Below are 18,069 nucleotides of genomic sequence, written 5' to 3'. Positions count from 1 at the left end.
AAAACAAAAACAAAAACAAACAAAAAAAGAAACTAATGCCAGGCTCGTTTTGCAGCATAAAGAACTGTATTTTAGTTCCACTCTTTATGTAACTATTTACTTCACTGGGGTTAAAGGGTATTCTACTAATGTGTCTGATCTTTTTCCATGCTAATGATACTGACTCTGCAAATCATTAGTATTCTGTTTGTTTGTTTTTTTGTTTTGTTTTTTCCAGACAGGGTTTTTCTGTATAGCCTGGCTGTCCTGGAACTCACTCTGTAGACCAGGCTGGCCTTGAACTCAGAAATCGGCCTGCCTCTGCCTCCCGAGTGCTGGGATTAATAAAGGCGTGTGCCACCACGGCCCGGCTTTTTAACATTTTTTGGTAGTATTCTTATTGTACATGTGTGTAGGGTGAGCAGGGGTGCATGCATGCCACAGTGCACTTGTGGATGGCAGAGGACGACTTTCAATAATTGGTTCTCTGCTCCCACTTTGGGTTTCAGGGATGGAACTCATGCTGTGAGGTCTGCCTGGCAAGCCCACTGGGCATCTCACCAGCCTTCTCTCTAAGTTTGGACATTCTGTTGAGTACACAGTACACTACAAATAGCCATCTAGCTAACTACATATGTAATTCATGCTGCCTTCCAAACTCTTAAAATATAAAAACAAATCAATAAAAATATAGCATGCTTAGGAACAATAAAACCCTCTTCATAGTGCATACTATAGAAAAAAAACAAGGCTTTTTATACTGTATATCTTAAAAAAGTTTTTAATATACTTTCTAAAATGTGTATAAATGTTTTGGCTACATGTGCCCAGCTACCACATGCATACTCAGTGCCTTTGGAGGCCAAAAGAGTGTGTTGGATAACCTGGGAATATAATTAGAGCCAATTGTTAGTCATCATATGGATAATGGGATTCAAACCTGAGTCCTCTAGAAGTGCAGCCAATTGCTGGGGTATCTTTTCAGACTTTTGTACTGTTATTTTTAAAAAATAAAACCAAGAAAAGATTTCCAGGCATGATTGTTTGAAATTATCCAACTTGACCTTTCAGAATAAAATAGTATTAACATCTCTTCTGGAAATATCAATATAGAACATTTTAATTTAACTACAAACTTAAAACACAAGAATTATAAAGCAGGTTATTAAAAAGGATTTTAACAATTTTTCCTTCTTTTATGTTAAAATTCCGTATATGTCTTATTTACACTGAAACACTGTTAGAGAACATTGGTCTAAGGTTCAATATGAATACAAAAAACTCTAGGGATGGGAGTGATGGCTCAACAGTTAGACTTGCTGCTGTTGCAGAGAAGATCCTGATTTGGTTCCCAGTACACACATGGCACATACTCCCAGATCTAGGGCACCTAATATCCTGATTTTCACAAGCACCTGCATGTATGTGATGTAGGTACATACATTCAGGATCACACATATATATGTAAAATAAAAGGATACATATTAAAGAATTTCTACAGAACTTGTTTTGTATAAATGAGATCTAATTCCTTGCATGCATGTCTAACCTCCCTCTAGATCAAAAACCTTCAAAACAAAAAAGCTGAGTCTTAAATTCATTTCTTGACAAAGGCTAATCTTTTTTTTTTTTTTTTTTTTTTTTTTTTTGGTTTTTCAAGACAGTGTTTCATTGTGTAGCTCTGGCTGTCCTGGAACTCACTTTGTAGACCAGGCTGGCCTCGAACTCAGAAATCCACCTGCCTCTGCCTCCCAAATGCTGGGATTAAAGGCATGCGTCACCACGCCCAACCAAAGGCTAATCTTAACAGATGTACAGCTAATGGGTCTACTTACCTCACTTAATGTTAAGCATATTACTATTGAAATGTTAATGTCTTATTACTAGAAGCTGCCCAAATCCCTTTTAGAGGTATCAATACATGATGAGGTTTCATAATAACTTGGTAATCTGAAAAATTCTGTAATTCTCAAGAGTCCAAAGGCTTTTAGCACACTGTGCATCTATCTGTATCTCTATTAACAAAAGCGTTTTTTCTTCTACCTGTATCTCCATGGACTTTCTTACTCATTTCTAAAGATCAGTAAGAAGTTAACAAATCAAATTTGTAAGTAGTTCCCCCTCCCCCCCCCCCAGACAGGGTTTCTCTGTATAGCTCTGGCTGTTCTGGAACTCACTCTGTAGACCAGGCTGTCCTCCAACTCAGAAATCCGCCTGCCTCTGCCTCCCAAGTGCTGGGATTAAAGGCATGCGCCACCACGCCCGGCAAAAGCAGCTTTGTTACTAAGGTGCACATGCTATCTTTCACATATAAAACTGATTTTTAAAAAACACATCAGTAATACAATACACAATTTAAGTCACTTTCCAAGTAAAGGTAAAAAGATTTACCTTAATTTGACTTTGTTTCTACTCAGATCTCTGGTGAGAGAGTAAATGACCAATGGGATGCAGCAACTATGTTCTTGACAACTACCATGTGGTCCAAACGGCTGAGTATCTCACTCAAGGTTTATTACAAAATAAACTATGAACTGAATGAAATTAGCAAAAACCATATGGATATACACTAATTCAGTGACAACTTACCTTTGAGAGCTACTATGTACCAGGTATTGTACTAAATACTTTAAAGTTTATGTTTTATGTGTATGAGTGTACATATTTATGTGGTGTGTGTGTGTGTTGCCTGCAATGCATATTTATGTGTGGTGTGTGTGTGTGTGTGTATTTTGCCTGAAGAGGCCAGAAGAGAGCATTGATTCTCTGGAACTGGAGTTAGAGTTGTCTATAAACCCCCAATGTGGGCACAGGCTCTCTGCAAGAGCAGCAAGTGCTTTTAACAATTGAGCCATCTCTCTAGCCTCTTCAACAAATACTCTTTTTTTTTTTTTTTTTTTGGTTTTTCGAGACAGGGTTTCTCTGTGTAGCCCTGGCTGTCCTGGAACTCACTTTGTAGACCAGGCTGGCCTCGAACTCAGAGATCCACCTGCCTCTGCCTCCCGATTAAAGGTGTGCACCACCATGCCCGGCTCAACAAATATTCTTAATGTGATATAATAAGCTCCATTCTTCGTGAGTACATATCAGTAAACAAACCAGCAATCTTTTTGGACTTCAGAGAATTTTATTTTGATGTTGGAAATTGAACCCAGAGCCTTACACATGCTAATCTAGTACGCAACTACCAAGCTGTATACTGAGGGGAATGCCTCAGGAATTAAAACAAACAAAACCTTTACTGTTTGTGACCTAGAACAACTGTGTTTTCCATTCCTCTGGCCTACCAATGACAGTTGTGCTTTCTGAACTCACTACCAAACAAGAAGCTGCATTTCATCCCTTCCCATTTATCTACCTCCTAGCATCAAGTCCATTACAGCATCTTCTATAGATGATGCAAGAGAAAGAAAGAATTGACTATAACTTCTAAAGTCACCTTTAGTTCACAGTACTGACTGCAAAATTAACTACAACATTAGTATTTGATTATATTTTAGGAGTGCTAGCAGAAGTGCTTTTACAAAAAAAGTATTCAAAATTGCAGGAAACCTAGTCTATATAAAATTATAGCCTACAAACAACCTTCTCCACATACAAAAAGAGGTACAGGGACTTACAAGTAGAAACATGTGCTATATTTATCCCAGACCCAGATTTAAAGCCATACTCTTGTTTCCTAATTTAAAAAGTTGTCCTTTTCAAGCTTCTCACATAATGAAGAGAGTAACATAGCTAGGAAGTAGATAAAAAGGTCAGGTACACAGTGAAGTATTATAACACAGAAAACACCTGACACAGGAGACAGCTGAGGGGAAAGGGGGAGATAAAGGCACCATATAGATGTTCCTCCAAAACAGACACATTTCCAGTAAATACAGAAAAGATGCCCATAACATTTCATTACAAGATGTAATTTAATGGACAAATATCAACAAATATTAAAACAATATGGAGAGTTAGAAACAATCAAACATCCTGATGGCAATGTGAAATGGTATGAGCCATTTCGTGGGAAGAAAAAAAAAAAAGAATTGGATTATTTTTGAACAGTTTCTCAAATGGTTAAGTTTAGGGTGTAGGTACAGTGTTTGCTGAAGAGTCCAGCCCCAGGATTAAAACTAAAAGTTACACATAGACACTACACAGCTCAGTACTTCTACTCCTAGGTATATACCTAACAGAAATGAAAACATGTTAACACAGATATAAGATTATTACCATTAGTTTTATAGCCCAAAGTGGGAGCAGCACAGACGTACAACAAGTGAGGGTGAAACAAAATGTGATATATGCATCGGTATAATGAAGTACTATTCTGCAATAGAAAAGAATGAAATCTAACAAGGTACAGATTGAACTTTAAAATGGATATAGTAAGCTGAGCATGGTGGCTGTGCCTAGAGTTCCAGCCATCTACTCAAGATATGTAAAGAAATATATAAGATTCAAGAGCTCTTAACTAGTCAGGATGGGACTACTAACCCAGCAAAATTATCTGAATAATGAATGAGGTTAAGATTGGTAACTACAGCTGGGCAGTGGTGGCACATGCCTACTTGGGAGGCAGAGGCAGGTGGATTTCTGAGTTCGAGGCCAGCCTGGTCTACAGAGTGAGTTCCAGGACAGCCAGGGCTACACAGAGAAACCCTGTCTCAAAAAAACAAAAAGAAAAAAACATAGCTTGGAGTACTAGTTCAAAAATGGTAGCTGGTTTTAATTGATACCTACTCTACAATTTTATTAAAATGCAATTATATATTAAAAAAAAAATAGTGACAACTACCATGCTTCAAGCAGTTTCCATTTTTATGGTCTGAAGTAACTTAAAAATAGCTGCTGTCACAGTTCATCACATTTATAAAGATACGTAAGGAGAATCACAAGAGTTCCAGGTCAGACTGGGCTACATAGCAAGATGCCATATTTAAAACAAAAACAAAAAAAAGAAAAAATAGGGATTGGGGGTGGGCATGGCAGTGGCCTGAAGACTTTAATCTCAGCACTCAGGAGCCAGATCTCTGGGAGTTTAAGGCCAGCCTGGTCTACAGAGTAAGGTCCTAGTTAAGCAGGACATTATGACATGCAGTCTCAAAAAGAGAGAGAGAGAGAGTGTTTGGGGGAGGAGGGGAGTCCAAGAAATGGTTCAATAGGTAAAGGCTTAACAAGTGAGTTCAGTGCTAGGCCAATAATGCCAGCACTCAGGAAGCAGAGGAAGAAGGATTTGAGTTTGAGGCTAGCCTAATATACAGAGCAAGTTCCAGGAGAGCAAGGGCAACACAAAGAAATCCTCAAGTTGTCCTCTGACCTAGTTGTGTACACACACACACCCACACACAGGTTTTTAAATTTTAGATTTTTTTGTTTGTTTGGTTGGGCGGTTTTTTTTTTTTTTTTTTTTTTTTTTTTTTTGAGACTCTGTATAGTCCTGGCTGTCCTGGAACTCACTCTGTAGACCAGGCTGGCCTCGAACTCAGAAATCCGCCTACCTCTGCCTCCCAAATGCTGGGATTAAAGGCGTGCAGCACCAATGCCTGGCCCAAGAATTTATTGAGTATCATTTTGATCTTTCTTTGCATTTCATCAGCCTGTTTGAATTTCAGGACTGGAAAATGAAAGAAAAAGCAATTAAAAAAAAAAACAGCTTTGTCTTCTTTTTCAAGACAAATTTTCATCTTAGTTATGGTTTTGCACTACCAGAAATCAGATTTGAGAATGACTTGAAGTCTGTCTTGATGTATTTGGGAAAATAAGTTACGAAGTTAATGACTTTTTTCTTCTTGCGAGTTTCCTCTGTGGCAATCTGGGAACCTTCAGCCAGAGAGAGGTTTCCCAATTTAAAAAAAAAAAAAATGTTTAACCTATCATATAACCAGAACTCATCACCTGCATCAAGTAATGAAATAGCTCAATCAGTAAGAAAGAAAAACAACACAGGCTAATATCTGGAACAGAAAACAAACAGGAAATATTTGAAAGGACCAAAATCGTACATACGGATTAACGGGGCATGAAATTAAATGCGGGTCAACACACCTGTTTAAGAAAGAGGAACCGGGGGCGTCTGAAAGTCTTACATTATTTGGTATTAACACTAAATCCTAAGCTGGCAGCGAGTGGAAAGTCAGCGAGCTCCTAGCTCAAGCAAAACTACACAGTATTTAAGCGACAGCACTTTAGCTCTGACTCAGTTTCTTGACTCATAAAAAGAATTCTGCAGAGGCGCGTAACTCTAAAGCACTCACTGCACAAACGTTTAGCATCTCTGCACGGCTTTTACTTCACAAATGGCAAAAGTCTCTGGTGTTTTGATAATGCAAACCTGCTGCGTCTGGAAGAAGAGATTCAAGTGAAGCTGGCTGGAGAGGTCAAGTGTGGAAGCAAAGGGATGGAAAGTGGTACACACCGAGGGACACATCCACACAGACCAATCAAGGAACAGAGGATGTCATCCGTCCCGCTGCAGCCTCAGCACCATACCCGCGGAGCAGCAGCAGCCGGCTGCCCGGCACATCGCACGCAGGCCGACTTGCCAAGGGGCGGCGTATTTTCTGTTTGTGATTACCAAGTGGGTGTAAGGCAGAGCTGGGATAAACACACTTTACGGCCCGTCTGCAACTGACCGCGGCACCCAGCGAAGCCGCTCTGGGGTAACCGGCGGCGGCCACCGTACATTCTCTCAGCCCAGCGTCGAGGGCTTCAGTCCTGGGCTCACTGCGGCCGTGGGCAGCACGGACCTGAAAGCCCGGAGGGCGCGCGGCGCGGCCCGGCCCGGCCCGGCCCTGACTGACTCCGCGTGGGCCGGTGTCGCGGACTCGGCCGCGGCCTGCCCCGGGCCCGCCCGCTTACCGCATTCTTTTTCTGCACCATTTTGTCCATCTTCTTGGCAATGCGAACCACCTCGTCCTCCATGGCTCCGGAAGGCCTCCCCTCGCCCGGCCACAGCGGACGGGAAGCGAGAGAAGCTGCGCGGACGTTGGACAAGCCGCGAAGCCGCTGGCCTAGGCCTTCCTCACAGACCCGGCCCGCGGCGGCAGGGATAAGCGCTCCGCCCCCTAGGCCGTGCCAGTCAAGCACCGCGCGCGCCACACAGGCACTACGAATCGATCGCAGGAGACTGGAAAGTAGAAGTGGCTCGCTCAGGCGTGCGCTGTTCTTTTAATCTATTCCCGCCCCCAGCAGTCTGGAACTTCCGGCCCTATCCGGACTCGCGTTGCTGGCGAGCTGGAGTTGGACGGAGTCCGGCTTTCACGCCAGAGGGATCAGGCAGTAGGCGGTAGGTTGCTACGAGTTCCATCGAAACCCCTCCGGCAGAGCGTTCTCTGGGACGCAGGACAGGCATTGCCGAGGGCTTAAAGCGCATGAGCACTGAGGCTCACTCTTGGACTCAGATATTCAAACCATCTAGCCTGCTGATGAAAACCGACTAAAAAGACGACGGCCTTGAGAATTGTGACTTAAAAAAAGCCACGGTAAAAAAATGACATGTATAGTGTCTGGGATTGTTTTTACTTTGTTCCATGTGTTGAAAGTTAATAAATCAGGAGCCAATGAACATTACAGACTTTTAAGACTCAAAATATCTTCTTTCCAATGAAAAAAGTTAACTAAAACACATGTCGTGTCAAATTAAACATTTGTCACCAAGCATGATAGAAGGCCGTGGCATATAACTAATGTGCATTTTCACACTTTAAACTTAAGATCAAATAAAGTATAGCTCCCCAGGGTAACAGTGAATTCCACTTTGACTAATCAGTTTCTATTGAAAGTAAATGGTTCAGTACCATTTTTCACCCATAACTCATGCTTTTCATTTATTTTCTTTGTCCTTTTCCTTCAATTTCCTTGTGAGGTAATAAAGAGGAGACAATCACCAGGCAGTGGTGCCCCACGCCTTTGATCTCAGCACTTGGGAGGCAGAGGCAGGCGGATTTCTGAGTTCGAGGCCAGTCTGGTCTACAAAGTGAGTTCCAGGACAGCCAGAGCTACACAGAGAAACCCTGTCTCGAAAAACCGGAAAAAAAAAAAAAAAAAAAAAAAAAAGAGGGGACAACATTTTCTCATTTGCAGATGAGAAAGTGGGTCTGTGTCCAGTTAAACCATTTACTACCAATTCACACTATGCATAACAGCATTTCAAAGTTAATTACCATTAACCAAAATTTACCACTTAAGATTCTCTCTATACTAAGATAAAGCCCTTTATGGTTCAAGATATCTATCTGGTCTCCACTGCCTTGAGACAGGGTCTCTCCCTGAATTAGAAGTTTGAAGTCAGCTAGGCTGACTGGCCAGCAAATTCCCCAATCGGCCTCTCTTAGACTCCCAAGCATTGTGGTTGCAGGAATGCACATCTATGCCCAGCTTTTTTCTGCAGGTGCTGGGAATTCCATCTCAGAACCCCAGGCACTCATGCTTGGAAAACAAGTACTCCTGTCCACTTAGCCATCTCCCCAGCCTCAAGTTAAGTTTTAAGTGTTGTAAGAGAAACAAAGTTTACCATTTTAGCTTTTTGTTTTTAGACAGGGTCTTTTGTAGCCTATGCTTGCCTTAGTTATCTATGAAGCCCAAGTTATCCATAAAATCCTGCTAGGATTGCAGGCGAGCACCACCATATCCAGTTTAACTGATTTCAAGTACGAGGTGTTTACAGAACCACACGTGCTGTACATTATGACCCCTGACAGTTTCCAAGCTTTCCATCATTTATCATCAGGAACATAGAGCGGAAGAGCTGTTATTACTCTGAGCTCAGTTGTGCCTGCTTGGGAAGTTCATCATAGAGCTTGTTGACTGTTGAAGTTCATAGAGGTAGGCCTGGAGGATCACTAGACCTCACCCACATATCCAGCCATCCCTTCCAACTAGTTGTTTGCAGTTCTGCCCTAATTGGGGATGGCCTCAGGTTTCAGAGGAAGGGCTAGTCTGTAGGCTGGAAACGATTAGGAACAGGGCTGCATTATCCACAGAGGAGCCCATATCTAGGTGACGGGGATGGGGAAGGTGCAGACTTCCCCTTGTGGTTGCTTTAGGATCATCTATGCACTGTGCCTTATAAACTCATAGGTTCTCCAGAGTGAATTGTTTTGTCCTTGGAACTTTAGGAATGGGTAGACAATACCTAGGTCCACCCCCAGGGTGAAAACACCCAAGCTTATTGTGTAATTAAGATTGACTTTATTTTCCTGCCTCCACCCAAGTACTAGGTTGATCTCCATGGCTCAATAGTCTAGCTAGCATCTTTGTTTGTAAACAATAGCCTTGCAGGTGGTGATGTTGCTGCCTAAGGCAAAGTTAAGGTGATTTGAGTTAACCCTGGCTAGGCTCTTGAGCTAGTTGTTTTCTTTCTCCTCCCCCAGGGGGCTACACACTGAGAAACACTATCTCAACAAAACAAAACTAAGCATAACATTGTTGATGTAAAAACCACAGCTTTCATCTCAAAGGAAATAATATATAGCTTATTTTGGAGGCATTTTGAGTTACCATGGCCAGGAACACAGACTTATTTTATTCCAAATTCCATGTTCCAAAGTGGAAGCAGTTTCATGAAAGTTTATAGTTCAAGGCCAGGCGTGGTGGTGCACACCTTTAATCTCAGCACTTGGGAGGCAGAGGCAAGTGAATTTCTGAGTTCGAGGCCAGCTTGTGCTACAGAGTGAGTTCCAGGACAGCCAGGGCTACACAGAGAGACTCTGTCTAAAAAAACCAAAGTTTGTAGTTCTACAAGAGAAAGTAATAAATCAAGGCAAATTTCAAATGTATTGGTGGATATGTCAGTGGTGGTTTCAGCACGATGAAGCTTTTGGGTCGATGGAAGCTAGTGGTCTGCTAAGATCTGAAAAGGTTATCTATTAGTCACAAGAGTTTAGTTTAGACAAAGTGGGTGAGAAGGAATTCTGTCAGAGGGCTTGAACTAGCCCAAGTGTAGGTGAGTATGCAGAAATCTAGCCTCTTCACAGTACTGCAGTCTACCTGGTCAGTCAGTGTCTGAAGAGGAACAGCTAGAACCCTACAGCTTTCAGCATGCTGTACTATACAAGTGAAAACAGTTCTCTTTTCCTTATCTCTGACTGTACAGGGAAAACTTTCTTTCCTTTGTGGAGTATAATGTCCACTGGTTTTTAGAGACACACGATGTTCCTATTTCTAATTTGTTTCTATCGTAATTTGGTGTTGAGATAATTAGGTGCTATTTTTCCTAGTTTCCTGCTGAAGGACTAGATATTTCCCAGCTTCCCTTACGGACTATGTCCTTTTCACCCATTTGGACATCCGAACACATGGGTGACAAGATGCCTCTTTGATGTTATTGATGTGAATAAATATGGTTTATTCACCCAAGTCCTTCTTCCTGCGTTCTCTATGTCTGTTTAAAAATAAATGAATCTAACACTATTAATGTTACATACATACGATTGGTTTTGTATGTTGAGCCACTCTTACATTCTGGATAGCCTAGACTTTACTGAATAAGAATGGGATCCTATAGTGTGGCCTTGGTCCTCCTTGGCTGGTAATACTGGTTTCTTAGACTGTTTCAAAAGGGTGTTTTCTCATGCAGTTTGATACAGTTGAAAAGTGTTCTTGTAGGAAGGTCAGAATTACAATCTCAGTTGACTGCAGCACCTTATTAGAGTCAGTACAACTCCATTCTGCGGAGAGGGAAAAACACATGTTCAGAGCTGTTATATAGGCAGGAAAAGGCTGAAGAAAGCAAAAATTAAAAAATAATTTTAAAAACTCCGGTCAGTTACTTGTAAACTAGAACAGAGAGAACAATTTAAAAAAGAAGTCAGCATTATGTTACTTTTGTGTGAGGCCTGAGGAGCGTGAATTTTACTAGCTTAACTAAAACTAGCTTATTTGGTAAATTTGATACATGCCCCCTCAAAATCAGGGAAGGTCAGATAAAGAGTTTTCAGTTTAATACCTGAAAGTTTTGGTATAAGTGACTCCATTCTGATATATAGCCTGGTATTATGCTGGGCTCTAGTGCGATTTATACTAGCCAAAAACAATGGAACTCACTCTGTAGACCAGGCTGGCCTTGAACTCAGAAATCCGCCTGCTTCTGCCTCCCGAGTGCTGGGATTAAATGCTCGAGCCACCACACCCAGCTCAATTACTTCTTTAATCCCAGACTGAGTTCTCACTATAGTGGGAATGATGTAAATGTCTGTAATATGGAGTTCCCTATATAGGAACTGCAGGCGCATTTTTACCAAGTGCTAAAAGTCAACAGCCAATCACTGCTAAGCCTCGAGCTGAATGCAAATGGCTGCCTATTGCACAGATGTCTATTTTGGTTGTATTTTGAAGTGATTTTGGGGGAAAATTGATCATGAAGCAAGAAAGTAATGAACTGAGCTAAGGAGACCAGACAAGGGGTTTAATTACACTCAGGGGCTCAGGTCTGGTAGGCTTAACCATCTGGTCTTGGGGCTTTTTTTTTGTTTTGCTTTTTCCTCCCCCTCCCCTTCTTTCTTTTCTTTCTCCCCCCTCAGCCCCCCCTCCCCCTCTGCTTTCTCTCATAATGGATCCAAGCTCATTTATTTCCTTTTTTTTTTTTTTTTTTTTTTTTGAGACAGGTTTCTCCGTATAGCCCTGGCTGGCCTGGAACTCACTTTGTAGACCAGGCTGGGCTCGAACTCAGAAATCTGCCTGAGTTCTCTGCCTCCCAACTGCTGGGATTAAAGGTGTGCGCCACCACGCCTGGCGCTCATTTCTTTCTATCAATTTCTTTCTATCTTCTTGGAGCCAGTCTGGGCAGCCTGTATTTTAATAGACATTTTGTTTATTTTTATCTACGTTATCTGTTTTATCTATGTTATCTATTGCAGCACTGTGGACTGGACCCATGGCTTCATACATTCTACCCGTAGCCCACTCTCCTTACATAGAGATAGATGTTCATAGTATTTTAAATGTTCTTTCAGTAAGTATGCCAAGAAGTTTTGTCAACTTGATTGATACAAGCTAAGTCATCTGAGAAGAGTAAAGCTCAATTAAGAAAATGCCCCTGTGTGATTGGGCTGCAGGCAGAGCCTGTAGGGCATTTTCTTACTTAGTGAGTGACCGGGAAAGGCCAAGCCCATTGCAGGTGGTGCCATGCTGGGCAGGTGGTCCTGGGTTCTAAAACAAAGCAGGCTGAGCAAGCCATGTGGAGCTGTACTCCTTCATGGCTTCCATCAGTTCCTGCCTCCTCTCTACCCTCTCTGAGTTCCTGCCCTGACTGCTCAGCGATAGACTTACCTGATGGTATAAGCTGGAAACTGAAATAAACCTTTCTGTTGATTTGGTCATGATGTTTCATCACAGCAATAATACCCCAACTTAAGAAAGTAAGTCTTTCTTTTCCTCAGTACAAAAGCTGTTCAAAAAAACTTTTCAGTTTTGTTGACTCTTTGTTGTTCCTCTAATCTTACTTCTTTTCTATTTCATCTTTAACCTTTCCTTCTAACAGCGTAAGTGTAGCTAATTATGTTTCCCAAAAAACTTTTTGCAATGCTCCCACAGGTAAGACACTGAGACCCTGCCCCAAGTTGGTTCTAACTCGTAAATAAAGATGCCGACAGCCAATGGCTGAACAGGGCAGACAGAGGTGGGACTTTTAGAATTCCCAGGCTGGGGACAGACAGGAAGAAGGAGGAAGGAGAGCCACCATGTTTGAATAAGGTGGAGAAGAGGAGGCACGGTGCCTGAGAAGATGTGGGTCAGAGAGCTTAGCTGCCATGTAGTAGCCTGAGGGGCCACAGGAGGGCTGCCAGATTGGGCCTAGGGCAGCAAAGATGTAATTACAGATTTTAGTAAGTAATGACTTGGGAATATCAGAGAGAGGTGGGATAGCCACGTGGATACTAGCTAGGAAGTGGCCCAGCCATTGAGCAGTTTTAGGCATATCAAAATATAAAGGCTGTGTTGTGTGTCTTTCATTCGGGAACGCAGAACATTGGGGCTGGTATGGAGGAAGCTGTGGCCTGGATCAACTGAGTACATTAATTGGGTACTGCTACATAGCCAGTTTTTTTAAAACAACTATGCCATTTTACATTCTCACCAGCACTATACTAGACATCCACTTCCTGTACATATGTATCGTACTTGGCATTATTATTTTTTTTAATTTCCATTTACTTCTGTGTACATGTGCTTATGTTCACATGCCATGGCACATGCGCACCACTTTTTTTTTTTTACATTTGGTTCTTTCCTTCCCGCATGTGGTGCCAGGAATTGGACTGAGGTCATCAGAGTTGCAGCAAATGCGTTTACCCATTGAGCCACGCCACTAGCACCATTATCATCACTTTATTTTAGATGATCTAATAGGTATGCCAGTCTTCCTGTGATCTAACTTACAGTTCCCATCGGTCACCTTCTTAACCGTTTATATAGCTCAGTGAAAGGAATAAAATTAGACTTTTAAAATTAGAAATGAATAAAAATTAAACCATCACTTACAGTAGCTGACAAATGAATAAATTTAAAATCACAGGAATTGGAGGCCAAAAAATTGTACAAAGTAACAACAGAAGATAGAATATCCAATATATGGTGTTTGTGGATCGGGCTATTGATGGGATGAGGTTCATCTATTAAAATGTTACACATTTTGGTTTCCTGTGCTGTAATGGACTGCTTTGACTATTTCAGGTCACAGTTCTAAGTTGCAGTTCTGATGTGGAAGACACAACAGAAGTTTAAAGGGAGCTGGTCACATTGCATTCAGTGCTTAGTAGCTTTTTCTACTTTATGTAATTCAAAATCCCCCAGCTGAGGAGTGGTACTGGGAGTTTGTCTGACTGGTTATTCTAATTTCTTCCAGATTAACAACTATCACAAGAGCAGAAACAGTGTATGACGTTTGGAGGGAGGTCTTTTGTGACCTGAAATAGTCAAAGCAGTCCATTACAGCAACAGGAAACCAAAAATGAGTAAAATTTTAATAGATGAACCTCATCCCATCAATAGCCTGATCCACAAACACCATATATTGGATATTCATATCTTCTGTTGTTACTTTGTAGAATTTTTTGGCCTCTAATTCCTTGTGATTTTTAAATTTATGCATTTGTAAAAGCAACTGTGAATGATGAGTTTAAATATCTGGTTTAATAATCAGTGCATACTAGGGGCAAATGTCCTTTTTCCCATTTCCATGATTTCCACTCTCATTTCTTTGTACATGCTCCACAGATATATTTGTGTGTGTGTGTGTGTGTGTGTGTGTGTGAACGTGAACCAGTAGAGGTTGTTGGCTCCCCAGACGCTGGAGTTACAAGGAATTGTGAGCTACCAGAAAAGGAGTCCTAGGAATGACCTTGGGTCTTCTGGAATACCAAGTGCTCTTAACTGAGCCATCTCTATAGCACACATTGCGCATACTTTCAATATTTGAGTATGCCCTGAATTAACTATGTCCAAACTAAGACAATGTCTGTTCCTTCTTTTCTGAAACCACTTTTTGTTCTTCAGTTCATTCTATGGCATCTGGCCCACTTGTGACATTTGAGTCTTTCAGGTTTTTGCTACTTCTCCTCTGAGAGCTTTCATTGGAGTGGCTGATTTTCCCCACCTCTGCACTGCCCCCAATATGCATGTTAGTGCAGTTTCTACCTGCTGTCTTTAGTATTCTCATACACTATCCCAGTCTGCGTCTTCTTCTTGAGTGTCAGCTCATCACCTACTCTTTCATCATGGGCACTCCGCTCCTTCATGGCGGCTTCTGTATGGCTTGAGGGCACTCACTTCTACTAGACTAGTTCAACATATGGAACTCTCCACAAAGCACTTTTTAATCCTTACCTCTTCCGTATACCCGAGTGGAGGGGCTGACCCAGGGAGGGTCTTGTTTATAAGTTTATGCATTGCCAATCCATACATATATAATATTTATATTACATATGTACTATGTTAGACTTATAATGCATATGAAAACAAATTTCTGGTTTAAGAATTTCAGAAGGACAATTTCTCCCCTTGTATAATTCAGTATACAGGCCCAAAGAGACAAATGTCCTTTTGTTGTTGTTGTTGTTGTTGTTGTTGAAAGCGAGGCCATTTTTCTAATTGACCTTCTGTGAACCCTCTAGAGGATCATGGGTTTGTAGTGGTAGACATTTCTACCTCTTTCCTCACAGGAGCCCAGAGTTAAATGTGCCACATGGGCTGCTTCATTAACTCTCTAAGGCTCTGGAGCTCACAATTTCTGCATGGTGCAATGATTTGCATCATAATCTGACTCAGCATTTTAAAGGTGTTTTGTTAGTATTTGAAAGATACTTATGTTTATAACACATTATCCGAGAGGGATACAGAGTAAGATGGTAAAAACCATGGAGTTAGACAAATTAATCTGAATGCCAAAAATTCTAGTCCCAGGCACACACAGCTTATCTCCATTCTTTCTTTCTTTTTTTTTTTTTTTCAGTTTTTTTAGGAACTTCTACAAAGCTGATTTTTTTTTTAATTAGGTATTTTCTTCATTTACATTTCCAATGCTATCCCAAAAGTCTCCCATACCCTCCCCCCATTTTTTTTTTGTTTTTTGTTTTTTGTTTTTTTTTGTTTTTGTTTTTTGTTTTTCAAGACATGGTTTCTCAGTATAGCCCTGGCTGTCCTGGAACTCACTCTGTAGACCAGGCTGGCCTCAAACTCAGAAATCCACCTGCCTCTGCCTCCCAAGTGCTGGGATTAAAGGCATGGGCCACCACCGCCCGGCAGCTGAAATGTTTTTATTAGGAGTGTAGGAGTGTGGCAAGGGTCACATATGTTCTTTCTTTCTTTCTTTTCTTAATTTATTTTTTATATGTAAGTACACTGTAGCTGTCTTCAGACACACCAAAAGAGGGCATCCAATCTCATTACAGATGGTTGTGAGCCACCATGTGGTTGCTGGGAATTGAACTCAGGACCTTCAGAAGAGCAGTCAGTGCTCTTAACCACTGAGCCATCTCTCCAGCCCCATACATTTATTTCTAAAAAGTAACTTAAGACCTACTGCAAAAGCTGGCAAAATTCTGTTATTTATGACACAATTAATTAAACATGGAATGGATTTTTTTCCCCAAAATAAAGCAGATGAAATAAATATCAAACCTGAAGTTAGGGTAAATCTGCAAGAATGGATGTTAGAAATTGCAGTATTTTTGTTACACATCTCTGCATTGGTTGCTTTTTTGTTGCTGTGATACAACAGCAACCAAAATCAATTTATAGAAAAAAAAAGAGCTTACTTTGACTTACTATTCTAGATGGTTAAGAGTCTATTGAAGCATAGTGGCACACATCTGTAATCCTAGCACTTGGGAGGCAGAGGCAGGCTAATCTTTGTGAGTTTGAGGCTAGCCTGGTCAGGCAAGCTATGTAGAGAGACCCTGTCTCAAACAAACAAACAAACAAACAAACAAACAAACAAACAGAGTCACATCTTGCTGAGAAGGCATTGAAGCAATCAGTGGGCTTGGTGGCTGGAAGCTGAGAGGTCACAACTCAACCACAGCTTGAAGCAGTGAAAGCAAACTGGGAGTGGAGCAAGGCTGTGAACTCTCATGGCCTGACCACAGTGATGTACTTCTTGCGGCTAGCCTGCCCCTCGATGTAACCTTCAGATAGCACCAGCAACTAGGGATGGAACCTCTGGGGGACAGTTCTTCTTCAAACCATCACAAAGTCTCCTACCTATATCAAAACCAGACAGGCAGAATCACAAAAGGGTAAGCTGTCAACTTCAAGTATTTAAAACCAGAAACAGAAACACATTTTTTTTTTTTTTTTTGGTTTTTCGAGGCAGGGTTTCTCTGTGTAGCCCTGGCTGTCCTGGAACTCACTATGTAGACCAGGCTGGCCTCAAAGTCAGAAATCCGCCTTCCCCTGCCTCCCGAGTGCTGGGATTAAAGGCGTGCGCCACCATGCCCGGCCAGAAACACTTTTTGACACAAAAGAATAAACCCCTGTAGTGGTAAAAGTTAGAACTTAATAAAATATGTAAGAGAAAAAATATTTGGATAACTGACATATGGTAGTTATTTAAAATTCCTAGTGATAACTACATTAAAGATGAAAACACCCAATAAAGTTTCTCAATAGTTTAAGAATTTTTAAATAGGTTATGAATTTTTTAGCAGATTAAAATTAAGTTAAAATACTTTTTTCTTCTCATGGCTAGTTCCATTCCAAGGTAATCATATCACACCAAATTTTCTCTCCCAATGCATTTTCTCATGATTGTATTATTATATCCTTCTTTCAATATAGAAGATCATTCCAAAGTAAGCCCAAATGTTACGACTTGACACTGGCTGTGCTGGTATACAACTATTATTTCAGGACTAGGGAGGAAGAGGCAGGAGGATTGAGGCTTTCAAGGCAAGATTGGGCTAGCTATAAGGAAGACTTTGCCTCAAAAAAAAACAAAACAAAACAAAAAAAAAACAAAACTTGGAAAAACATCAGGCCATGGAAACACCCATCTATAATATCAGCACTTGGGAGACAAAGGCAGGCAAGCCTGTGAGTTGTGGGCCAGCATGATTAGTTACTTCTCTGTTGCTGTGATACATCACCATGCCCAAGGCAACTTAGAAGAGGTAACTTAGGCAAGTTCCAGGCCAGCAGGGGCATGCAGTAAGATCCTGTCTTAATCAGGGTTTCTATTCCTGCACAAGCATCATGACCAGGAAGCAAGTTGGGGAGGAAAGGGTTTATTAAGCTTACACTTCCACACTGCTGTTTATCACCAAGGAAGTCAGGACTGGAACTCAAGCAGGTCAGGGAGCAGGAGCTAATGCAGAGGCCATGGAGGGATGTTCTTTACTGGCTTGCTTCCCCTGGCTTGCTCAGCCTGCTCTCTTATAGAACCAAGATTACCAGCCCAGATATGGTCCCACCCACAAGGGGCCTTTCCCCCTTGATCACTAATTGAGAAAATGCCTTACAGCTGGATCTCATGGAGGCATTTCCTCAACTGAAGCTCCTTTCTCTGTGATAACCCCAGGTGTATCAAGTTGACACAAAACTAGCCAGTACAGATCCTATCTATAAAAAAGAAAAGAAAAAAGAAACAGTACTATATAAAGCAATCGA

At 41.4% G+C, this 18,069-nt stretch overlaps 1 protein-coding gene across 3 annotated transcripts in view; it reads right to left on the bottom strand.

Moving 5' to 3' along the window:
* Positions 1-7,111, bottom strand: part of Tcea1 (transcription elongation factor A (SII) 1) — a 40,216-nt gene extending 33,105 nt beyond the window's left edge. For 2 of the 3 annotated variants that reach the window (NM_011541.4, NM_001159750.1), the window contains exon 1: positions 6,829-7,111. In NM_011541.4, the coding sequence (NP_035671.1) occupies positions 6,829-6,891 (63 nt within the window). In that variant the 5' untranslated portion in view covers positions 6,892-7,111. Of the gene's footprint in view, positions 1-6,301; positions 6,478-6,828 lie in introns of those variants that run through there. The other variant, NM_001159751.1, reaches the window with a different exon arrangement.
* Between the last annotated feature and the right edge of the window lie 10,958 nt (positions 7,112-18,069).

This window comes from Mus musculus, chromosome 1 (genome assembly GCF_000001635.26).
Source record: "Mus musculus strain C57BL/6J chromosome 1, GRCm38.p6 C57BL/6J".
NCBI classification, from domain to species: Eukaryota; Metazoa; Chordata; class Mammalia; order Rodentia; family Muridae; genus Mus; species Mus musculus.
Note: the sequence above shows the minus strand (reverse complement) of the source record. Positions and strands in the feature narration are given on the sequence as shown.